Source organism: Nansenia antarctica, assembly GCF_963989245.1.
Source record: "Nansenia antarctica genome assembly, chromosome: 1".
In the NCBI taxonomy this organism is placed as follows: Eukaryota; Metazoa; Chordata; class Actinopteri; order Argentiniformes; family Microstomatidae; genus Nansenia; species Nansenia antarctica.
The window spans coordinates 95,064,623-95,086,092 of NC_137674.1; the positions used below are offsets into that span (position 1 = coordinate 95,064,623).

Below are 21,470 nucleotides of genomic sequence, written 5' to 3' on the forward strand. Positions count from 1 at the left end.
TATTTCTGACATCCATCACTTTTGCTGTCGTTAAGATACTTTATTTTTCTGTTTTGGTAGTCTGTCCAATGTGACACTTGCCCTCCTCCACCGGCCCTAGTTTTGGATCTAGCTTGCTGTTCATTATTTTCATGATAAATCGTAGCTAGCTAGCTATAACATCTTCATATACACCATACAGGCTACTGATTAACAGTAGGCAAATGCCAATTGAACAGATTTATTCATTATCCTATCTTAAGAAAACTAATGTAACACTCTCATCTGGGGATTTACACGGCAAATCAAATCAAAGATCGACAAATCCCTGATGACAGGGAGATGACGTATGACTGCTCTGATGAATCAACCCCTATTTCATTAATTTTCTTTATATAACGACGTCGATCATTGATCGGCAACGACACTATATAATAGTTTGCCTAACTGGCCATTGGATTTGGGCTCCTAATATCTAAAAAGCACTACGGTTTTCTTTTTTTATCGGATTAAAGTAGCAAAGACCAGAAATCTCCATTGACCGCCAGTCAAACTTCTACTCTTCTATCACCCAAAAAGGGGCGTGGACATGACGGGAGAGCAAAGTACCCGGATGCTTTTGAATTGCATAGAGAGTTTGAATTTTGTCAGCTGTAAAGCGGATGTGTTTCCTAGAACATGTAAATGCAATTGCGTATCACATTATTGCATTACAATTTGAATATTGACTCAAATAACACAGGCAAAAGTGGCAAATGAATATGCTATTTTGGGATTGCATAGTCATTTGCAGATTAGAATGAACGTTTGAATTTTGTCAGCTACAAAGCAGCGCATGACTTTGAAAATTAAATGTCAAATGGCGTTGCATTATAATTTTAATATTGACAGCGAATGTGCACATCAGGTACATGAACATGAAAATGCAAATCATTAGAATTGCATTTGAATTTGAATATTTATATTCATATATAGTCTGAAAGAATACATGCAAAAGTGGAACATGCAATTGCAATCTCATAATGCATTAGCATTTGAATTTAGTCTACTATATGCTTCCATAACTTGGGAGTGGGTCATCTCCTCTTGCTTTCCTCCTTTCATTTCTTCCTCCACGCCTTCCTTCCTTTCTCCCTTCCTTCCTTCCTTTACCCACACTCCCAGAAGATGGAGTGTGAAAATAATGTAGTCCAAATGGGAATAGCAGACCATTTATGTGATCCGCTCAATACAGTGGAAAAGACGTGGCTACCAAATGGCATGTATAAGGCATAGGCCTCTTTACTGTTAGATTAGCCTACTAAAAAATGTAAGTTTTTTTTTTTTTTTTTTTACTAATTTCATGGATAAGTGGATACTAACACTAACCCTCTATAAACAGTCATGATCACAGTATAGCTTTCAAATATGGCGACTTTATTGACATTTACTGTAAACAACGTCATCATTTCTTTCTCACAGAATATTAATTGTGTCAATGTGTCCTACTAATTGAAGATGGTCATGGTTTTAGAGTTTTAGAGTTGAGGCCAAAATCCAAAATCCATGAATTACTGGAGGTTAGCGATGAAAGTGCCGATCACTGTGATCTGAGTAATGATGCCTTCGGTGCTTGGTCACAAGATGGATATCATTACTGGAACGCGCTTTGCTCCAAAGGCAAGCTTTCACGAAAAACAATAACGGATCTGAGAAGAGAAACAGCGGAGAATGATGTGATAGGCATATCCGAGTCTCAACATTTCAGCGACCCTGAGCTGTACGTTCATTGAGCAATACAGAATCAACAAGTTGCGTCGCCTGATCTGTCAAAATCAGAACACGTGGGTGTTGCTTAAAAGCTACGAGGAAGAGCCTCGAGGGGAAAACAACATAGAAACTGGAGACTCCCTAGAACAACAATATTCATTTTTAACTGAAAATAAACAGAAGGACGGAGGTAAAAAGTTATCATCTGCAAGGTAAGAGCACATAAGCACCCGTATATGAATGTCTAGTTGGTTATTAAAAAATGATGTACTATATAATTTGTATATTGATATTAAAAAAAACACATTTGAGATTGAATTTTGGAGACCAGGCCTTATCTATTTTAACTTCATCTCAGAATTCTGGTGGCACGGACCTGTCTAAACAAGAGGCACGTGGCCCAGTATACTCACCCATCACTCACATGGAGACAAGGCTCTTGTCTTTGAGCCCGAGACTCAGGAACAACACAGTCATCCGGAGGCACCCGGTCCCGGTACATAAGAGTGCCACCGTGGGGAACATATCCCTGTCTTAATTCAAAAACAACATTGTGTGCAGCTGTGGATATCAAGGTGGCTCTTCAATGCAGACCACCACTCTCCCCAATGTGCACAATGATCCAGCAAAGGGAAAAGGGAAGGAAAACACAGAAGAAAGGGTCCCTCAAAGTCAAAAGTGAGTTCTATATGGAAATGGAATCTATAACGTATTTATTGTTTTCAACCTCCTAAATGTTGCACAATAGTAAGTTGACACTAAGTTATGGCTTGATGGATGACATTTTATTTAGAAGGGAAGTGATGCAGAATGAATATGTGTGTTCATCTGGTACTCTGTTAATGTTAATATTAATGTTAATTTTATTTATAATGCGCCCCCCATCCAACTTTTACATCTGCACTACTCTGCAGTGAGGCCAGGCTGAGCAGGGATACCCCCCAGTCATCCCCTCCCAAGGGGAGGTCCCGCACCCCAGGCTCCTCGCTGTGTGCCACACCCCTACATCTACCACTGGCCCGGAAGTCCACTTCCAGTTGGCACCCGGTCTACCGTCCCTCTGTACCAACCCGCCCACTGCTGATCCAGCACAGGAGGAAGAGCTCAGTCATCTCACGGCATAGTCAGTCTATGACCTCATAACCAGGTTGGGGGCTTATGTCATCTCAGTCACGTTCATGATATGCACTTAATGAATTTACATTTGAGAAATTCTCATGAGAACATGTATGCATGTATGCAGTTTCAGCCAATTGTTGATCGCTGACTGCTTTTGAAATACTGTTTATCTTGACATAGTGGATGACTTTGTCTGTCCTCAGATGCTGCTGCCCCCAAGACCGTGAGAGAGGGTTAGCTTCCTAGAGATTTTGTTGAAGATTGTGGATACAAGCAGACTGAAATAATGTATAAACTTCAATTAGAATAAAACACAAAAACATCAATTGTGCTTTAAATGCATTGAGTGTATGCATGAATCGTTTGGCCAAATTACTTGTTGTGTATCAGGATAAAACACAACACAACATAAACAATGAACAAAGCTTTTGAAACCCATCTACACATTATCTTAACGTATTCTTCTTTCTTATAGCCCATTCCCTCAAGGTGAACCTAGTCTACCAATGTCCACTAGGGGGCATTGACGGCTGCATCTTTAGATTGTAGTGAGCTGAACTTCCACCTCTGACAGTTTCTCTCAAGTGTGGAAAGGAGTTGTACAGGTGATGAGGACAAACTCTAAATATTAAGACACAAATAAAATGTGGAATGGGATCATCCAGTGGAAACAGGTAAATCACATACCTGTGAGATAGATTGGGAACTTCATTACATTACGACAGTACAGTATTCCATCATTCTGTTCATAGTTGACCCTTTCTATGTTGTCACAGATGGAAATATGTGAAATTTCACAAACATCTCAGATACTTACGTTATGCATGGCTTTAGGTCATCATTTGAGTAAACTAATGCCAATCTCTGATTCAGATCAGAGCTTTCGATCGTGGAAAAGTTATTTGTAACGATAAGTCAACTGCTCCGCTGGGCTGTTGGGCACAGTGCCAGGTCTCACTTGTCAGGGGCCTTAATATAGCCAGTGCCTGTTAGTTGATAGCACTGACATTAGGTGTCTGTAAGTAGATATAGAGGAAACTGGGATCTTTTTAGTCCTGGGCCCCTTGTTGGGACCGGATCCTGCTCCTATGCCCTGCCGAAAAACTCTCCCAAAGGTTTGTCAGGGTTCCGGAATGCAAGGGTTTGAAAGCATTACATAACACCTTGAGTTCCTGTAAACCTGTATCTGTGTTGTATACTAGTAGCATATGATCAAATGAAATAAGGGCAAAGCACAAACCAGAAATGTTTTGTTTATGTGTTACTCTAGTGTAGAATGGTATACAGTCCTCCAAAGTTCTATCTACCTTGGCGACGCCTCTGAGACAGACACCTTCTTCACGGATGTTATAGTCTTTTCAATCATTGTTATGTAGTTCAAGAGAGATACATGTATTAGGAAAACAAGTTGACAACATCCAACCATTCGAAAAAAACATTCTCAATAGTTTTAATGTGTTCTCACGGCCCGTGGGAGGTCTTTATCTGTATACCACCACAGTTAACCATTTCAAGCAAGGACAGTTGTTGAGAAGAGGAGGCCAGGGCAGGTCACTGGAGGTCGTGACATGTCAGCATGGCCAGAGGAGTCTAGTCCAGCCTGTCACTGCTTCCCCTCAGTATGACCTCATTTTACTGGACACTTTGGCCACTCCACAGCTTTCCGTTCATCTTACTCACGTGCATGTGTTGTCTGTTTTGGCAGACAAGCCAATTATAGCAAAGTAATTTTCTGCATAGCTCAATTGCACCACTCTATTGTGTTCTCATTAAGACATGTCCCTGCATTTTGCTTACCTTCTGAGAGGAAATATAATTGTTGTAGATCTCCTACTTTTGATTGTTACTGCTTTTGATTGATACCAGTCAGTGATTGATTGAACTGTCAGTCTCTGACAGTGTCTCTGTCCCAGCATAGTGATTGCCTGATGAGCTTGTCCCCTCAAGGACTGGACAGAGGGGTATGAGGACCGTCGCTGCAGCAGCTGAGGCTCAGGCCCAGCCTGACTCGGACGAGCCTGTCTCCACAGCGCTGATTGGTTCCCACAGCTGTGGGGGCTATTTAAGGCAATCCTCTGGTTGTCCCTGATGGCCTGTAGGTCCCTGGACAGAACAGCACTCTTTGGCATTGGGATTCAAGGAACTGGACCCCCTTTTCCCCATAGGAGGAAGTCAGTGAATGAGGTGGGGTGAAGAGAACAGCTTTCGGACACTGGCACCCCTGCTATTTTGACAGTAATCCCTCCTATGGAAACACACTTTACCTATTTGATGACCCCAGCTTCGACAGCATAACTTCCAGAATAAAAGAACTGTGTTCCATGCAAAGCCAGTCCTCAACACTTCACAACCTCTCTTTTTTTGTTACCAATACAACTGTCTTCCAGTATCCAGTCTGTCTATTCACCCAGGTGAAACCTCAGCCTCTTTCATTCACTCTGGACCCTCTGCACTGAGAGAGATGCATGCTGGGACTTGCTCTCAGGTTTCAGTTCATAGCATTAGCTAAAGGGTTGTCTCATGCTGGGGGCATTCCCCAGGCCTGTCCACCCACCCACCATTTCAGTAGCTACTGTAGAGGAATGTTTATATCATCTAGTTTTATTTGTTGACACTGTCATCAGTTTTCCATTTCAGCTACTGTAACTGTAGTTGATCGATTCGTCCGTATTCATTGCAACAAAAGGGAATTCAGATGTTACCCAAAATGATATGATGTCTGATGAGATTTTACAACATACCTTTTTTTGAACAATATATAGGCCATTTTCACTTTATAGATCAGTGTTTGTTTTTGTGTTACCTCTACACGGTTTGTATCCACAAACATGCTGCCCCAATCCTTATGATAGCATGAGCTGCGGCCGGCTAGCCCTGTGTGAGGAAGTGGTCAGTGAGTCAGCAGCTGTGCATGGAGTCATTACTGAGACTGATAAGAGCTGACAAATGTGTCTGAATAAGTGTGTCTATTTACATCCTCACCACATAGAGAGAACTACTTTCTTAGTGTAGTTTCAGTGGTTAGGGCAATGACAATAAAGTTAAACGTTTGCAATGACAATCAATTAAATGTACAGTATGTAGGTTATTGCATGACCTAGTGAGAGTGGGATCTGGGTTACTGCTGAGCTGATGGGCAAAACAAAGACAACCTGCTTTCACTCACAACAAGTCCCTGGCCAACACGTGGTCTTGTTAATGTTTGTCCAGTGCAGATTAGAAAGGCATTTATATCAATGTTACGGATAACACTTGGCAGGCATTCTAAGTAGTAGCTACCATATGTTCAAGAACTATGTTTCTGACTTTTTCATTTCTGTCATTTTACAGGCGCCTAGCAAGGAACCACATTAACATTTTGGCAGTAAAAAATAAAATAAAAATTCTCCTATTTTGTGTAAAGGTAAACTACTTGTGTAACATCGCACAGATTTGGCAGTCAACTACATGGGAAAGGACTAGCAGGTGCTTGGCAGGCGCATAAACAAACCAATGCAGGCTATTAATTGGGCATCAAACATTTACCGCACATCATAATTGACCCACGAAATGTTACTATTGTGGCAGAAAAGATCGGTTATTGGAATAAAAACACTGTGTAGACTACTGCAGCTGTATCTGAGCCAGGCGAAAAGTAAAGACAACGCGTGTGGTATGGCAACAGCTGAGCCAGGCGCTGGCGCGCGCGGAATGCGGTAGACGGCAAAAGTAACGGTACTTTTATGGAAGCTGCCTACAGACACGTAACCTCACCCATTCAATGACTTTGAGTTGTCGCGCAGGGAACGAGGCACGCATCTCCGTGACTTTGCAATTTGGGATTTCTCTACTTGTCGTCACCTTTGATTGAATCCATTATATTTGTACAGAACATTCCTATGAAAGCAAGGAAGAGGATATCACACTGAAAGAGGTAAACTTTATTTGATGTGCTAAACTTCAATGTAAGAAAAACAGAGAGAACAGAGAATAGGCCTACTCTAGCTATTCACCTGTGGAAGAAAGTTCATGTTTGAAAGTTGATTTTGTTGAACAAAGGGTTGACGTTCTGCGCGCAAGTGGAAATGTTGAAAGTAATTGTGATTCGTTACCTGCCATTCAGCTGTTTACGCCTATAGATTAAATGGAAATTAAATATAATTATTTATTTGTAGTAGTAGTGTAGGTCTACATTTACATTTATTAAATAATCTAACATCTGTTTTTATCAGTTGTTTACGATTTCAGAGTTGTTTGTTAGAACAGACTTCTTTACAGACAAACACATATTTAACACATCTAAGAAAGTAAAGTTAGACTAATTTAAATGTATATAGTGTACTGTATCCAATTATTTCCCTCTTAGCCTAAAAAGTAATCCAGCACATTGTCGTGATAATGTAGCGAACGTTAATGGCAGCTGAGTACCTAATGTTAGCCAAAAATAGGACTCACTTGCCAGGCATTTATAGGTTAACGATGATATGGCAGTTCAACTTATTCTCGGTAAATCGTTCCAAAAATGAGGAGTCAAGGAAAGTATTCATAACTAATAACTAATGCAATAGATTGTAGATTGTGATGATTATTATAATGATAAGATAACCAAACAATGATCATTCATGAAATTATAACGTAACAGTTTTCTGTTTTTGCTTATTTGTATCTCAACACAGACTCATTGCAGAACGATGATGCTATAATGGTAATGATTACAAGCCTATACCTCTAATGGTGTGTATACATCAAACAGAGTGGACACATGAAAAAATAAAAGATTGAGTCCAATTGATATATCAGTATTGTCATTATTGTTCTGTTATTACAGAGTTGATGAGAACAGTGCATGCTAGCCTGTTAGCCAACCAACTGCGGCAGATGAAGGTGAACCTCTATAGCTGAAAGAACAGGTGGCGATATTCTCGACTACTTTAACTGGTTTCAGCCAATCTTTCAACATAAACTTGTTCATTAGGTGTGTAATGAGAGATACACCCATATCCACTGTAAACCATTAATCAATTGCAACAGTTGCAACAGGTGGTCCGTTTGGCACAACATCTGCAAAGTAGGCCCTTCCAAAATTATGTAATGATTAAATGAAGGCATCTGATTGTATAACATGTTTATTTATTTGTTTATAGGCGAAAATAAAATAATAATAATAAAATATTATTATATTATATATATATTATATTATAAATAAAGCAGTATGATACCCAAGGGAATGGATGAGAGAGCTTTAAGTTCATAGTCATGGGTATTTCTAACACTGTGATAAACAGCAAACAGTCTTTTTAGTGCCTGATGACTAAATGGCCCAAACATCTCTTACTCATCCAATTGTCTAATATTAAGTCTAGTCATTTTGTCAAGGGTCCGTTGGGCGACATGTGGATGCCAACTCTGTTCAACCGCATATCCCTCATCAGAAATAGCATGATCACATGTCCTGGACACACAAGTGGGCTATAATTAGAGGCCTGGCTATGTGTCTTTGCATACTGGGGGGAGGAGCAGCCTTTTCTTCCCCCAAACTGCGGCCATAAAGAAAGTGACACAGACACAGCCCCCACCTCTATACCATTTCAGCTGCTCTTAGACAAAAGGGTGGAGCGAGGAATGTAGACAAACACACCATCTGATACAACAACAATAGTTCACATACTGTAGGATGTTATTTATTATTTTTATCACCACATTTTTGAGAAACAAAATTGTGACGCGGTCTGGTGAAAAGGTCCGCAATTCTCAAGTCGTGCAAATGACTAAAACGTTTCTTTTTAAAAAACAAAAATGTGTTTTCTGTTTTTTTGCATATTACAAAACAACAGTTATAGGGTCACTAAATACTACTAATTTGTTAATTGGATTCACTGTACCGTCTGCCGTAGGCTACTGGGTAAGTGATATATGGCTTGTATCTTGAATTTACGTTTTAGGACGTGTTCAAAAGCAAGGACTGTGTGATCATCTAATTAAGTGTAGTTTAGCATGTTGATGTTCTATCAGCAGGTTGTGATGTGTTAAACATGCAGTTGGATGTTCAGATGTTGACAGTAAGATGCTACTAGCTACTAGCAGCTGTTTTGCGTGTGTTTTGATTCAGAGCGATTTTCTCCAGTATTTGGTTTGAGGTGTACCAACATTCAAATAAGCATAGGCTTATTCTCTCAACTATTTTCAGATGTCAATGTATGACACATCATTGGAAAATCTGGACTTTTTCACCAGACCCTGTCACAATTGATGATCGTGTGGTATGTTTGTGGTTATTGCACCACAGCAATGGTATCTAAAAACTCATTTCTGTGCAGGTAACATTTGAAGAGGGCCCTGTCAACTTGTCAGAGTGGCACAAACATGACTGAAGTCGCACAGAATATGGCTGATGTGGTACACGACAGGGATGATGTGGCACATGACAAGAAAGATGTGACCCACAGTGAGGATGAAGAGGTAAAAACAGAGAGCGATGAAGAGGCACACAGCGAAAATGATGAGACACATGACAAGAATGATGAGACACATGACAAGGACGATGAGACACATGACCATAATGATGAGGCACACAAAAAGAATGACATGCCAAATGACAAAATTGATGTAGAACACAACGTAAATGGTGTGACGCACGACACAAACGATGGGCGGGAAGAAGAGAAGAAGACACCCAGCGAGTCACCCGACACAGATGACGTGCCACAGAACGTGTCTGAAGTGGCACTGAAACAAGAGGTGAGGTTGTCTCCTGTCATCACAGTGTTTATTCTGTAAAGTAAAAGTAAGAGTCTCCTGATATGGTTTATATTGACAAGTATACAGCAGCTTGTATAGTCACTGATGTCACACTATTATCATTATTATTATTATTATTATTATTTGGGAATGACTTGCTTGTAGAGCTGTTCTGAAGCATTCTAATTTTCCAATTATTCTCTATCTCATGGGTATGCTTCTGTCTGGTGGTCTTTGCTGTAGAAACTCCTCCGCACACGCAAGCCGGTGGCCAGGAGCTACATACCCAATCTGGAAAAGGAAGGTAAAGGGGATGCGAAGAACAAGTTTGAGGCCATGCAGAAGGCCCGGGACGAGCGTAACAAAAGGAGGAGCGAGGAAGAGCACCAGAAGAGGAAGGATCAGTATGTCAAAGAGAGAGAGTACAACCGCAGGAAGCAGCAGGTCAACAACACTCAGATAACCTCCCACTAACCGCGGCCTGCATGGCATGAGGCATGAACGTCGACATCACCACGGGTGTGTTCACAACACACCACACGACATCACTATACAACTGCACCAGTTAAATTCCTTTAAAAAACACAATGTTTGCTTATATTAACGTATGGGAAAGTTTACCCAGTAATGTGGATAATTAAGTAAGTGCTAATCCAGAGTTTATTTTGCTTGTATGGTGCATTTATCACAAGCTGTATCTCATGAATCATTATTATCAACACAAACACTGTCCGATATGTGGGAATAACAGTGATACGCAGAGACAAAACCCTCCCTCTACCTGCCATCCAGTGACTCTCTGAGACCGGACATCTACATGCTGATCTCCCCCCATGTCACAATAGCATGCTCCAATCACAGGCCTCCCTGCAAGTCACATGTCCCTGCTGTTACTTGGGATTAGGCCCTTGCGCTTGCTGGGAACCAGCATGACTCCTGAGGATGCATCTGTGCAAAGCAGATGATCCCAGATCAACCGTAGCCTGATATACACTCCCTGTAATCCTCCTGCAGATAAAAGAACTACTCGCCTCCAGTGATGAGGAGGAGGAAGTAAAGCCGGGCAAGGTAGAGAAATCCTACGTCCCTAAGATTACAGGTAGGTAATGGCGGTGATGGGAGGGGGGGGGGGGGGGTAAGGTGCGGTAGAGGAGGTGGTCTGGGAGGTGACTGACCATCTTCTCACCCTTTACGGTTGTGCCATGGTGTGATAAACATGTCGCGTCCCTACAGGTAGCGTGAAAGGGAAGTTTGCTGTGATGGAGAAGCAGAGACAGGAGGAGGAGAAGAAGAGGATGGGAGACGAGAGGAAGAAACGCGCCACCCAGGATATCATGGAGAAAGCCAAGATCCAAAAGGAGCTGGCCAAAAAAGCAGCAGAGGTAAGCTCAGCGGAGATCCCACCTCAGTACAGAAGGTATAGCCTATGGGAGGTGGGACAGTAGGGCTAGATTGCTCAACTGTTGCCTCCATGGGGGGGAATGGCCGCCATGTTTCTGTAATCATCCAGGTAATCCTCAGCTGCCAACCGGATGAGTTATTTTAAGTGCCATTTCAAAGCCTAACAGTTGGTGCAGGTTGGAGAAGAATCCTGCAATGGAGTGGAGGGGAGCAGACTGGCAGTCCATAGCAACTCTGAGAGTAAACAGCATGTCTGATATGTTATAATCTATAGGTATGGCGTCTCTATGCAGGGTTCCCACACCTTCTGAAACATCAAATTCAACCTCCTTTCAAGGACTTTCAAGACTAAATTCCCTCAAATTCAAGGACCCAACATGGCATAGTTTGAGACAGACCTAGATGAGAATTTATATAATAGGAATGATCTGCTCACAGACAACAATTAAAAAGAGAGGTATGAATGTGTGAACACTAGATGGTCTCTTGCCTTCTCTACCACAGCACAGCAAAACAATATATTGTGAAATATTGTGAAAAGTTAAGCAATACAGAGACTTATTTACTAGTTGACGAGCTAAGTAAAAAAAAAAGTAATATTAGTTTTTTTTAGAGAGAGAGAGAGAGAGAGAGAGAGGGGAATTCAAGCACTTTCAATGACCCATGTCTATTTTCAAAAACTTTTAAGACCTTGATTTGTTTTCTCGCAAATTCACAAACAAAAATTGTTGTTCCTACACATAATTCTGTCTAGCTCATCTAGAAATTGAGGTATGAGACATTAAATCACATGCTTGTGTTTTGGTTGATCAAAAACACAATATACATGAGTATTGGATTTTAAGCATTATTACTTTTCAAAATTATTCTGAAATAGGTTTCACTTGGTTGTGGGTGGACAGAGTATTGGTGATTGGGGTACTACATTAACTCAGAGCCCTTTGCATTGACCTAGTGCTTGTTCAGGGTAAAGTCTAAAGTAAACAACGACCAATGAAAACCTAAATAGGCCGTAATCTTGTCTACTTTCATTGCAGTCCCTGTGCGTTACATATCGTGGGCCTGCCTTGTTTTGTTGACATAAATTGAGGCCATACTACTTTAATTCAGTAAGATCTACCCAGTGAGGTGCCGTTAAGTAAAGGAAGTTCTGATCGAGTGACTTACAAACACCTGGGTCAACGTATGACTGTTGCTTCTTGAGCCACAGATATTTGCCAGGTGTAGACAGCATGTGACTGGCAACTGTTTCCCACACCACTGACTGACAAAATTAGCCTCTGTCCCCCTCCCCTCTCTGACTGAATTAGACACTCCTATCTGAAGTTGACTCTCAAGAGTGACCCACTGCAAATGGAGGCCAAGAATGTTCTTCTCTAGCTATATGCTCCTATGTTCAGTGTGTGTGTGTCTGTGTGTTTTTGGTGTGTTTTTGTTTGTTTGTTTGGGTCTGTTTTGTCTATTTGTTTCCAAGGCAGGTCCTTGAATGGTTTGTGTTATTACTGTACACATGTTACAATGTTGTTACTAGAGTAATTATTGTGTTACTACTACACAGGTACTGGGGCAACTTAATGTAACGGGTTACCACACCGTTTTATTTGAATGTTTACCAGGAGGGGGATGATACCCTCCTAGTACGGGTGGTGCCAGGGAAGGCCTCCCGACCTCCAGGCAGGATCAGGATGAACTTTGAGGACCTGGCGAAGAACCGTGAAGAGGAGCTGAAGAAGGGGACGGAGGATGAGAGGAAAAGGCTCTACGATGAGAACAAACGTTCTTTCCGCGAGTCCAAACGGCGCTCTGTCGCCTTGCAGCAGGTGAGCTGCGGAAAAAAGCCCCTCAGATGGGCTTTAGCAGAAAATGGAATCTTAGAAAACATCAAGGTTCATTTTTGTATTGATAACTTTTTTCTTTTTTTATGACTACAGGAAGACGAGGCCCAGCCCCCAGAGAAGGAGCAGGTCACTCCTGGGAAGCTGAAGATGACTTTTGAGGAGGCGGAGAAGGAGAGGCAGGACCAGCGGAAGAAGCAGGCTGACAAGGATGCCAAACGCCGCCTGCTAGACGAGAAGAAAGCTTTCAATGAGGCCAAGCTGGAAATGGTGACCAAGAGTTCATTATACACTATATTAAACACACAGAAGTCATGTATATTACTGCCATCAAGTAGATGCACTTACTTAAGAGCTATGAAGTCGATATTGTATGAGATGTTCTTGAGGACCCCTTTTTGGGTTGAAATCTCTTGCAAAATGTGTGTTTTTAGCATCAAATGCTAACCTGATTAGCTTTTTGCATAGTGTGTGATGTTGGGACTCATCAATGTGCTTCCAGGGAGAAGATGAGGAGGACTTCCAGGCAGCTCAGGATGAGAAGGAGGAGTACCGGCCTGGTAAACTGAGACTGAGCTTTGAGGAAGTGGAGAGACAGAGGATAGAGGAGGAGCGCAAGAGAGCAGAGGAGGAGTACAAGAAACGCATGGAGGAAGAAAGGAAAGCTTTTGCTGAGGCCAGGAAGAGCATGGTCAGTGGGCTTCCCTATTGAGAGATAGAGGAACCTTTCGATGCATAATGTACCACTTACATGCACTAAATGTTTGTGTTGTTTTTATCTCATGTAAGCCTGGCTGTGACATTTCAATGAACCTCAGAGGATTAATGAAGTCAATTTGATCCAATTAAGTGTGATGTCGCAAGTCCAAAGAGATACTTATGTGAACTCTCTCGATGTTGTCCTCTCTCCCAGATTGTGGATGATGACGACGAGGTGCTGTTAGCCATGCTGAACCTGGAGGGCAGTAAGCCTGGGAAGCTGTGCGTCAGCTTTGAGGAGATGGGGCGCCAGAGGAGGGAGGATGAGCAGAAGAGAGCAGAGGAGGAGGCCAAGAGGAGACTGGAGGAAGAGAAGAGACTCTTCGCAGAGGCTCGCAAAAACATGGTAGGACTGGGCAAACACATAGCCCAGGAAGCATCTGCATGTGGATGTAGCAGGCTCTACACTAACATGTAGATTTAAGGGGCATCTACTAGTCGTTTTTTTATGCATGTTTTTGTTTTGTTTCTTAGAAACATGTCACGAACAAATGCCTTGAGAATTTGTATGCATTGAGTATTGTTTTGCCGCGATGCTTGATCGTCGATATCATCTGAGCACATAACCAACGTTCACTTTTACACCTTGTGGTCAGATGGTTCCTTGCCCTGGAAGTAGTCCATGGGCCAGGAGAAAACTTATTCAGAGTTGTTTAAATAGCCACAACTAACTTCAGCTAACTTTAGTCATGAGTAGCAAAAAAAACAGTGGGAGTAATGGCGGACTTTGAGACGATTTGACTACAAATATTTTACTTTGTCTATTTTCTCCTGGCCCATGGACTAATTTTAGGGTAAGGAGCCATCTGACCTTAAGGTCTAAAAAAGTGAACTATCCCTATATTTAATCTACTTCGAACTAACACCAATATTAACCTTTGAGGAATATTTAGTATAATAATGATATCTCTTATTTATTGGACTCTAATCTCTAATCTCTATTATAAGACTCTAATTGGACATGGATTAATCATACATGTAAACATACTCTACTGTGCTCAAATGGTATATCTGCAATGCTCTCCCGTTTTACAAACCATTTCTTTAAAGAGCCCTGTCCGGGATCAGGAAAAATCTATGACTGCATATGGAGATGGAGAAGTAAGATATTTTACATTTCAAATGACAATTGTATTTGAAGAAGAAATAATATAGTGTTGCCCATGACATGCTGATACAGTATACACTAACTGTAAGTACATGAGTCACACAAGGATATGAATGAATGTATGGATGGATTGACAAGAGGTGCACTTAACACTGATGCTTTGCTGATGCTTTGCTTGAAAGCCAGTCCTCAGCTGTGTAAAAGTGTCACCTGCTTATTGTGACACTAGTTTTACAGTGATGAGAAACTCATAAAGCTCACAAAGAATCTGCTTTGTTGTTGGATGCTGTCTGATATGGGATTTATGGGATGGATAGGAAATGTGGGTGGGTGAAACTGTTTTGTTTTTGTATGCTGATAGTGTATGATGTGGTTGATTTTGGATAAGACTATTATTTAGGGTGGAATTCTCAGTGACACAATGCCTCTGTCTCTGTATGTGTGTGCTGCCAGGTACCAGAGGAGGAGGAAGGGATGGTCAAGAGCGAGTCACAGGAAGCACTGCATCCTGGGAGGCTGGAAATGAACTTTGAGGAGCTGCTGAAGCAGAAGGAGGAGGCTGAGAGGAAGCGCAAGGTGGAGGCACGCAAAAGGAAAATGGAGCAGGAGAAGGAGGAGTTTAAGCAGCTCAGAGAAGAGATGGGGGAGGTCAGTCTTCAATGTATCAGTCTCAACAATTCTCTCTAATTGCGTTAGAAGTGCCCCAGGGATAGTGGCATGGGACTTCCAACTGCACTATACAGATATGATACCTTGAGAGGAGTCAGTTAATAATAATTTATTTAATAATTTTGCCATTTAGCAGACGCTTTTATCCAAAGCGACTTACAATTACGAATTACAGGGACATTCCCCCTGGAGTAACTGAGGGCTAAGTGCCTTACCCAAGGGCACACTAGTAGTGGTGTGGCTTCAGGCGGGATTTGAACTCACAACCTTCCGATCACAAGTCCAACTCACTATCCACTAGACCACCACTACCCCAGTTCACTTCAGTCAGTTCACTTCACACCCAAGAGCCATTTCTTTACTGCGTTATATGTTTAAATGATACCTCTATTTGTAACTAATCAGTTGATTGTGTTTGTCTCCCAAGGATCTGGTGAATGAGAGCTCAGATACAGTGAGTAAAGAGTACGAGGAGCTGAGTAAGCTCAAGAGGACTGGCTCCATCCAAGCCAAGAACCTCAAGTCCAAGTTTGAAAAGATCAAGCAGCTGACCGATGAGGAGATCCAGAAAAAGATTGAGGAAGAGAGAGCGAGGAGGAAGGCCGTCGATCTGGAGATCAAAGAGAGGGAATCGGAGCGATTCCAGGAGGTATGAGGATCCATCTAATACAGAATTGATTTAACCTCTATTTATTCAGGGAGACACACTGAGACTGAGGTCTCTTTTGTGGGTATGCCCTGATTACGTATGCCCTAAAACATGATTACAAAACACAACTAAATACTAAATACACACATGAATCAATCAAAACAAGAGCAGGTCTCTGCAGTGGCGATTTTAGCAGGGGGCAGTTTTGTATCACGTGACCATTACAAAAAAAAAAAGGCAATCTATGCTATGGGCTGTGCTGTGAGTGCCAGAGAGCAGAAATATTTCAAAATTGAATACACTTAATACGGTTCAGCGGTCGCCGGACACAGAACGTGTTATCAATTTTATTTCTACAATGGTATAAATTGTATTTCTTTAAATGTCAAATAAACACCACCAGAGCACAGGCTATAACACACTACAAAAGCCATATTAATATTGAAATGAATAGCTAGGCCAATTAACAGAGCTATATCAGCCCAAACCCTGTCCAGGGGTTCTGAAAGCGACAAGCAACAAAGTGTGCCCACTGGCCATCAAAGGTCTCGGCATATTAGCCCTACACCTAATATTTAGTCCTCCACTTTATATCACAGCCAGTATAACACGTTTAAAATGATTACAAAACAAAACCAATAGTCTACAGTGCACGGCGCACTGTCCATTAGTCATACATTTGTCATACTTGTCCAAACATGCCTCACTTGAATAGGAAGGTAGCGCTGTGGTTCTTTGCGTGAGCAAACCTGGATCCATGGATTATCGATGGAAAGCATTGAAAGTGCGTTCAGTCGCTGTTGTCCTATTGTGTTTCTTGCGAATGTATTAAAACTCTTGACACCAGCCAATACCCAAACAGAGTCTCCACCAAAAGCGTGCATGGGAAACAGAACAGTGCATGTTTCGAGGTGCTAGCAGTTAGCCATCTCTTCTTGACAAACCATTTGTGTTTGAACGAGTCATTTTATCCCGAGCCTGAAGCAGGACCAAGTCTTCCGGTCTGTGTGGCCCTAAACGTTTTATCTCCAACTTCTCTTTCAAAGTCAATGTAATAAACCGCACAGTCAACAAGTAATCTACACGATTAATTGTTAGCTAGCTAGACAGACGTACAGTAGATACACTCAATTGCTTTGTGATTATTTCCTGTTAAGTCAGGCCATGTTAACATCATTAGCCTTTAAGATTTTTCGCCACCTGTTGCTAGGTAGAATTCATTGAGCAGAAACATTTTTGCCCCGTCAGCCAATGTAATTTCCCCCTGCTTACGCCAATCACTCTCACGTTCCCCTAGCAACGACAGGGCAGAGTGCTCCACTGCCCTACAGCAGAGAGATAGGGCAGGGAGCACAGTCCTCAGAGCTGGAACACACACACACACACACACACACACACACACACACACACACACACACACACACACACACACACACACACACACACACACACACACACACACACACACACACACACACACACACACACACACACACACACACACACACACACACACACACACACACACACACACACACACACACACACACACACACACACACACACACACACACACACACACACACACACACACACACACACACACACACACACACACACACACACACACACACACACACACACACACACACACACACACACACACACACACACACACACACACACACACACACACACACACACACACACACACACACACACACACACACACACACACACACACACACACACACACACACACACACACACACACACACACACACACACACACACACACACACACACACACACACACACACACACACACACACACACACACACACACACACACACACACACACACACACACACACACACACACACACACACACACACACACACACACACACACACACACACACACACACACACACACACACACACACACACACACACACACACACACACACACACACACACACACACACACACACACACACACACACACACACACACACACACACACACACACACACACACACACACACACACACACACACACACACACACACACACACACACACACACACACACACACACACACACACACACACACACACACACACACACACACACACACACACACACACACACACACACACACACACACACACTAGAGAAATTACTCCAAAACAGCACTTGTGAGTCAAGTTTATTATATTTATACACACCAATTTCACCATTGAATCAATATTTGGTATTAAATATAAAATACATCAAACGTTCAGATTTAATAAGCATCTTGCACCACAGCGCCACCTGGTGGGGCATAGCCCCACATTGGATTTCAGATATCTCAGAATGGATCTCTCGATTTTCTCTGAATATGAATTGTGTTCTAAATGTTACCTCCGAGCATTATTTCAGTATGACTAATCAAAAGGTTTTTTTTCTTTCAGGAGGATGAGGACGTTAAATTTGACACAGGGAGAGCTGAGGACGCTCCGTTCAAACAGAAGGTGGACATGCGAGCACGGTTTGAACAAATGGCAAAAGCCAGAGAGGAGGAGGAGAAGAAGAGAGTGGAGGAACAGAAACTGCAGAGGATGCAGTTTGAGCAGCAAGAGATTGACGCCGCTCTTCAAAAAGTGAATTTACATTTACATTTACATTTTTTGGCATTTAGCAGACTCCTTATTCCGAAGCTACTAACAATCGATACATTTGACTAAGTAAGTGAATCATCAATCCACCCCGTCACCAATCTAGCTCAGGCCAGCGGCCATTGGCAGTCGTTGTGCTAGAAGAATATATATTGAGATTGAGATAATTGAGATTGAGATAACGTTTATTGCCACTATGCATTACACATATAGGAATTTGCTTCGTCACCACAGCAAGTGCGTTTATACTTTTTTTTCACATGTCAAAAAACAGGACAACACAACAACAACAACACAGGACAGACAACAGTGCATTGGATAGTGCGGTATAAAGTAAAGTGCAGTGCAGAGTTTTTTTTACAGTGAGTCCAGTTCAGTCATGGGCAGACTTGGGGGCGGGGGGGAGGGGGAAGCCAGAGTCATTTATCAGCCTGGCGGCTGAGGGGTAGAAGCTGAGCCTGTGGCGGGCCTTCAGTGCCTTAGGCAGCCGCAACCTTCTTCCAGAGGGAAGCAGGGTGAGGAGGCCGTGGCCGGGGTGGAAGGGGTCTGCCATGATCTTCCTTGCCCTCCTCAGAGCCCTGGTGTCATGCAGGGAGTTGAGGGAGGGCAAGGAACAGCCGATCACCCTCTCTGCTGAACGTAGCACCCGCTGCAACTTGGCCTTGTCCTTGGTCGTTGCAGCAGGGAACCAGGTGATGATGGAGTGGGTGAGGATGGACTCTATGATGGCCGTGTAGAACTGGACCATCATGGACCTCGGCAGCCTGAGTTTCCTCAGCTGCCGGAGGAAGAACATCCTCTTCTGGGCCTTCTTTGTGAGGGCCTCGGTGTTCTGCTCCCACTTTAGGTCCCGGGAGATGGTCATGCCTAGAAAGCGGCATGACTCCACGGAGGCCACCGGGGTACCTCCCAGCGTGATGGGAGGGGGCAGGGCTGCTTTCCTTCGGAAGTCCACCACCATCTCCACTGTTTTCAGAGCATTTAGCTCCAGATTGTTTAAACATTTTTTTTGTTTTATATATATTTTATAGTAGACACTGGAGAAACAGTACAAGGGGGTAGTAGAAATCTCAGAGAAACAGTATAGGGGGGGGGGGGGGGGAGCAGGTATCTCTAGAGACACAGTGCAGGGGGTAGTAGATGTCTCAATCAAGCTTGGCCTCAGATATTTTACAGTTAAATTGTTGGACTCTAAATGCATGAAAATTCAGCATGCCAGAGTTGTGGGAAAGAGGGTTTCCTAGACTACGGTTTGTGATATTCATGTCATGTTTTGGCAGAAAAAGGAGGATGAGGAGGAGGAAGAGGGAAGCATCATCAACGGCTCGGCGGCCTATGAGGACGAGGAAGACCAAGGCAGGTCGGGGGCTCCATGGTTTAAAAAGCCCCTGAAGAACCAGTCGGTGGTGGACGCCGAGCCGGTGCGGTTCACCGTGAAGATCACTGGGGAGCCCAAGCCAGAGGTGACCTGGTGGTTTGAGGGGGAGACGCTCCAGGACTGTGAGGACTATCAGTACATAGAGAGAGGAGAGACATACTGCCTCTACCTACCAGAGACCTTCCCAGAAGACGAGGGCGAGTACATGTGCAAAGCTGTGAACAGCAGAGGCACTGCAGCCAGCACCTGTATCCTATCGATAGAAAGTAAGATCACGTTAGTGTGACTGCATGCCCGCATGATATACCTCCCATCTGGTCTCTGACCTCTCTATCAGTGGATTGCATGCTCCTCCATCTTCCTCATCATCGGCATGGTTTTGATTGACCTGTGGATAAGCGCTCTTCTGTTTGATTTGATTTGATTCTGTTTTCTCTTTTCAGCTGATGACTTCTGATGCTCTCCTTTTTCTGGAACTTTCCCTGTCTCTCACTCCTTTTGTAAAACGTAATCTCTCATGGTAGCACCACACAGCGGAGGTAATAGCAGTCTGCTCGCCATTCCTTAATGGGATACACAACGTGAAAAGTGTAAGATGCTGTTTAGGTAATGCTCATCAGTGAAGCTGCAGTTCCTGTCCATATAGCAAGAAATCCTACGTGCCAAAGCAGACATATCGTTTTCATGAGTGATTATCGTCAGATAATGTCCAGATCGATTGATTATCATCATAACATTGGCAGTTTTGCATCTGGGAACATTTCCCTCCACATGTCAAATTGTCCTTTTAAGAACAACCCTATTGAAAGCCTTTTGAAATTCCTGGGAAATAACATGCAAAAATAAACTATGCCTAGTTACCAATAAAATAATCTATTTAGGCTCAGGTTCTTATTTTTATTTATTTTTCGTTTTAAGATTTGAGTTGTCTAAGGTTTGGTTGTAATGTACACTGATTTTTCATATCCCAAAAATATTTGTATGATAAGAGATCTTGAACACTGTTGTTTATGGTTTCAAATAGTGAAAAAGGTTTTATGTTCAAATGTTTTAATAAAATGAGCTAAATACCTGTCTGTGCAATTCTTTGCAAATCACGTGTTGGCCTGGTTTTCTTTTTCTCACAAATACACACGACTTGATGTATTCGTCAATAAAGCAAGCAACCTGTTGATAATAAAAGCATACACTTTTCTTTTCATTTGGTCTTGCCTGTTCGGGATTGATTGCTGCCGTTGTAGGTACCATATTTTCCCACCCTGCCATATTTTACCACTTTTCCGGTTCCGGTCAAAATATGGCAGGGTGGGAAAATATGGTACCTACACCGTCATCACCAAAGAAGAGGAGGAGCATAAACACATCTGGCGGCTGCGATGCCACGTAACCATGGAAACACTCGCATAGTTTATAGTAGTCTAAATTGTACAGGATGTGCGCAGCT

General features: G+C 42.7%; 1 protein-coding gene across 1 annotated transcript; it reads left to right on the plus strand.

The window, feature by feature from the left end:
* Positions 1-9,189: 9,189 nt before the first annotated feature.
* Positions 9,190-20,312, plus strand: nexn (nexilin (F actin binding protein); the record flags this gene model as incomplete). The annotated part of the gene is made up of 12 exons (XM_080527635.1): positions 9,190-9,564; positions 9,808-10,008; positions 10,579-10,667; positions 10,802-10,946; positions 12,582-12,785; positions 12,897-13,070; positions 13,303-13,491; positions 13,714-13,905; positions 15,121-15,315; positions 15,764-15,985; positions 18,445-18,633; positions 19,929-20,312. The coding sequence occupies 12 exons, from the start codon at positions 9,190-9,192 to the stop codon at positions 20,310-20,312; spliced, it is 2,559 nt and encodes an 852-aa protein (XP_080383761.1).
* Positions 20,313-21,470: the final 1,158 nt, after the last annotated feature.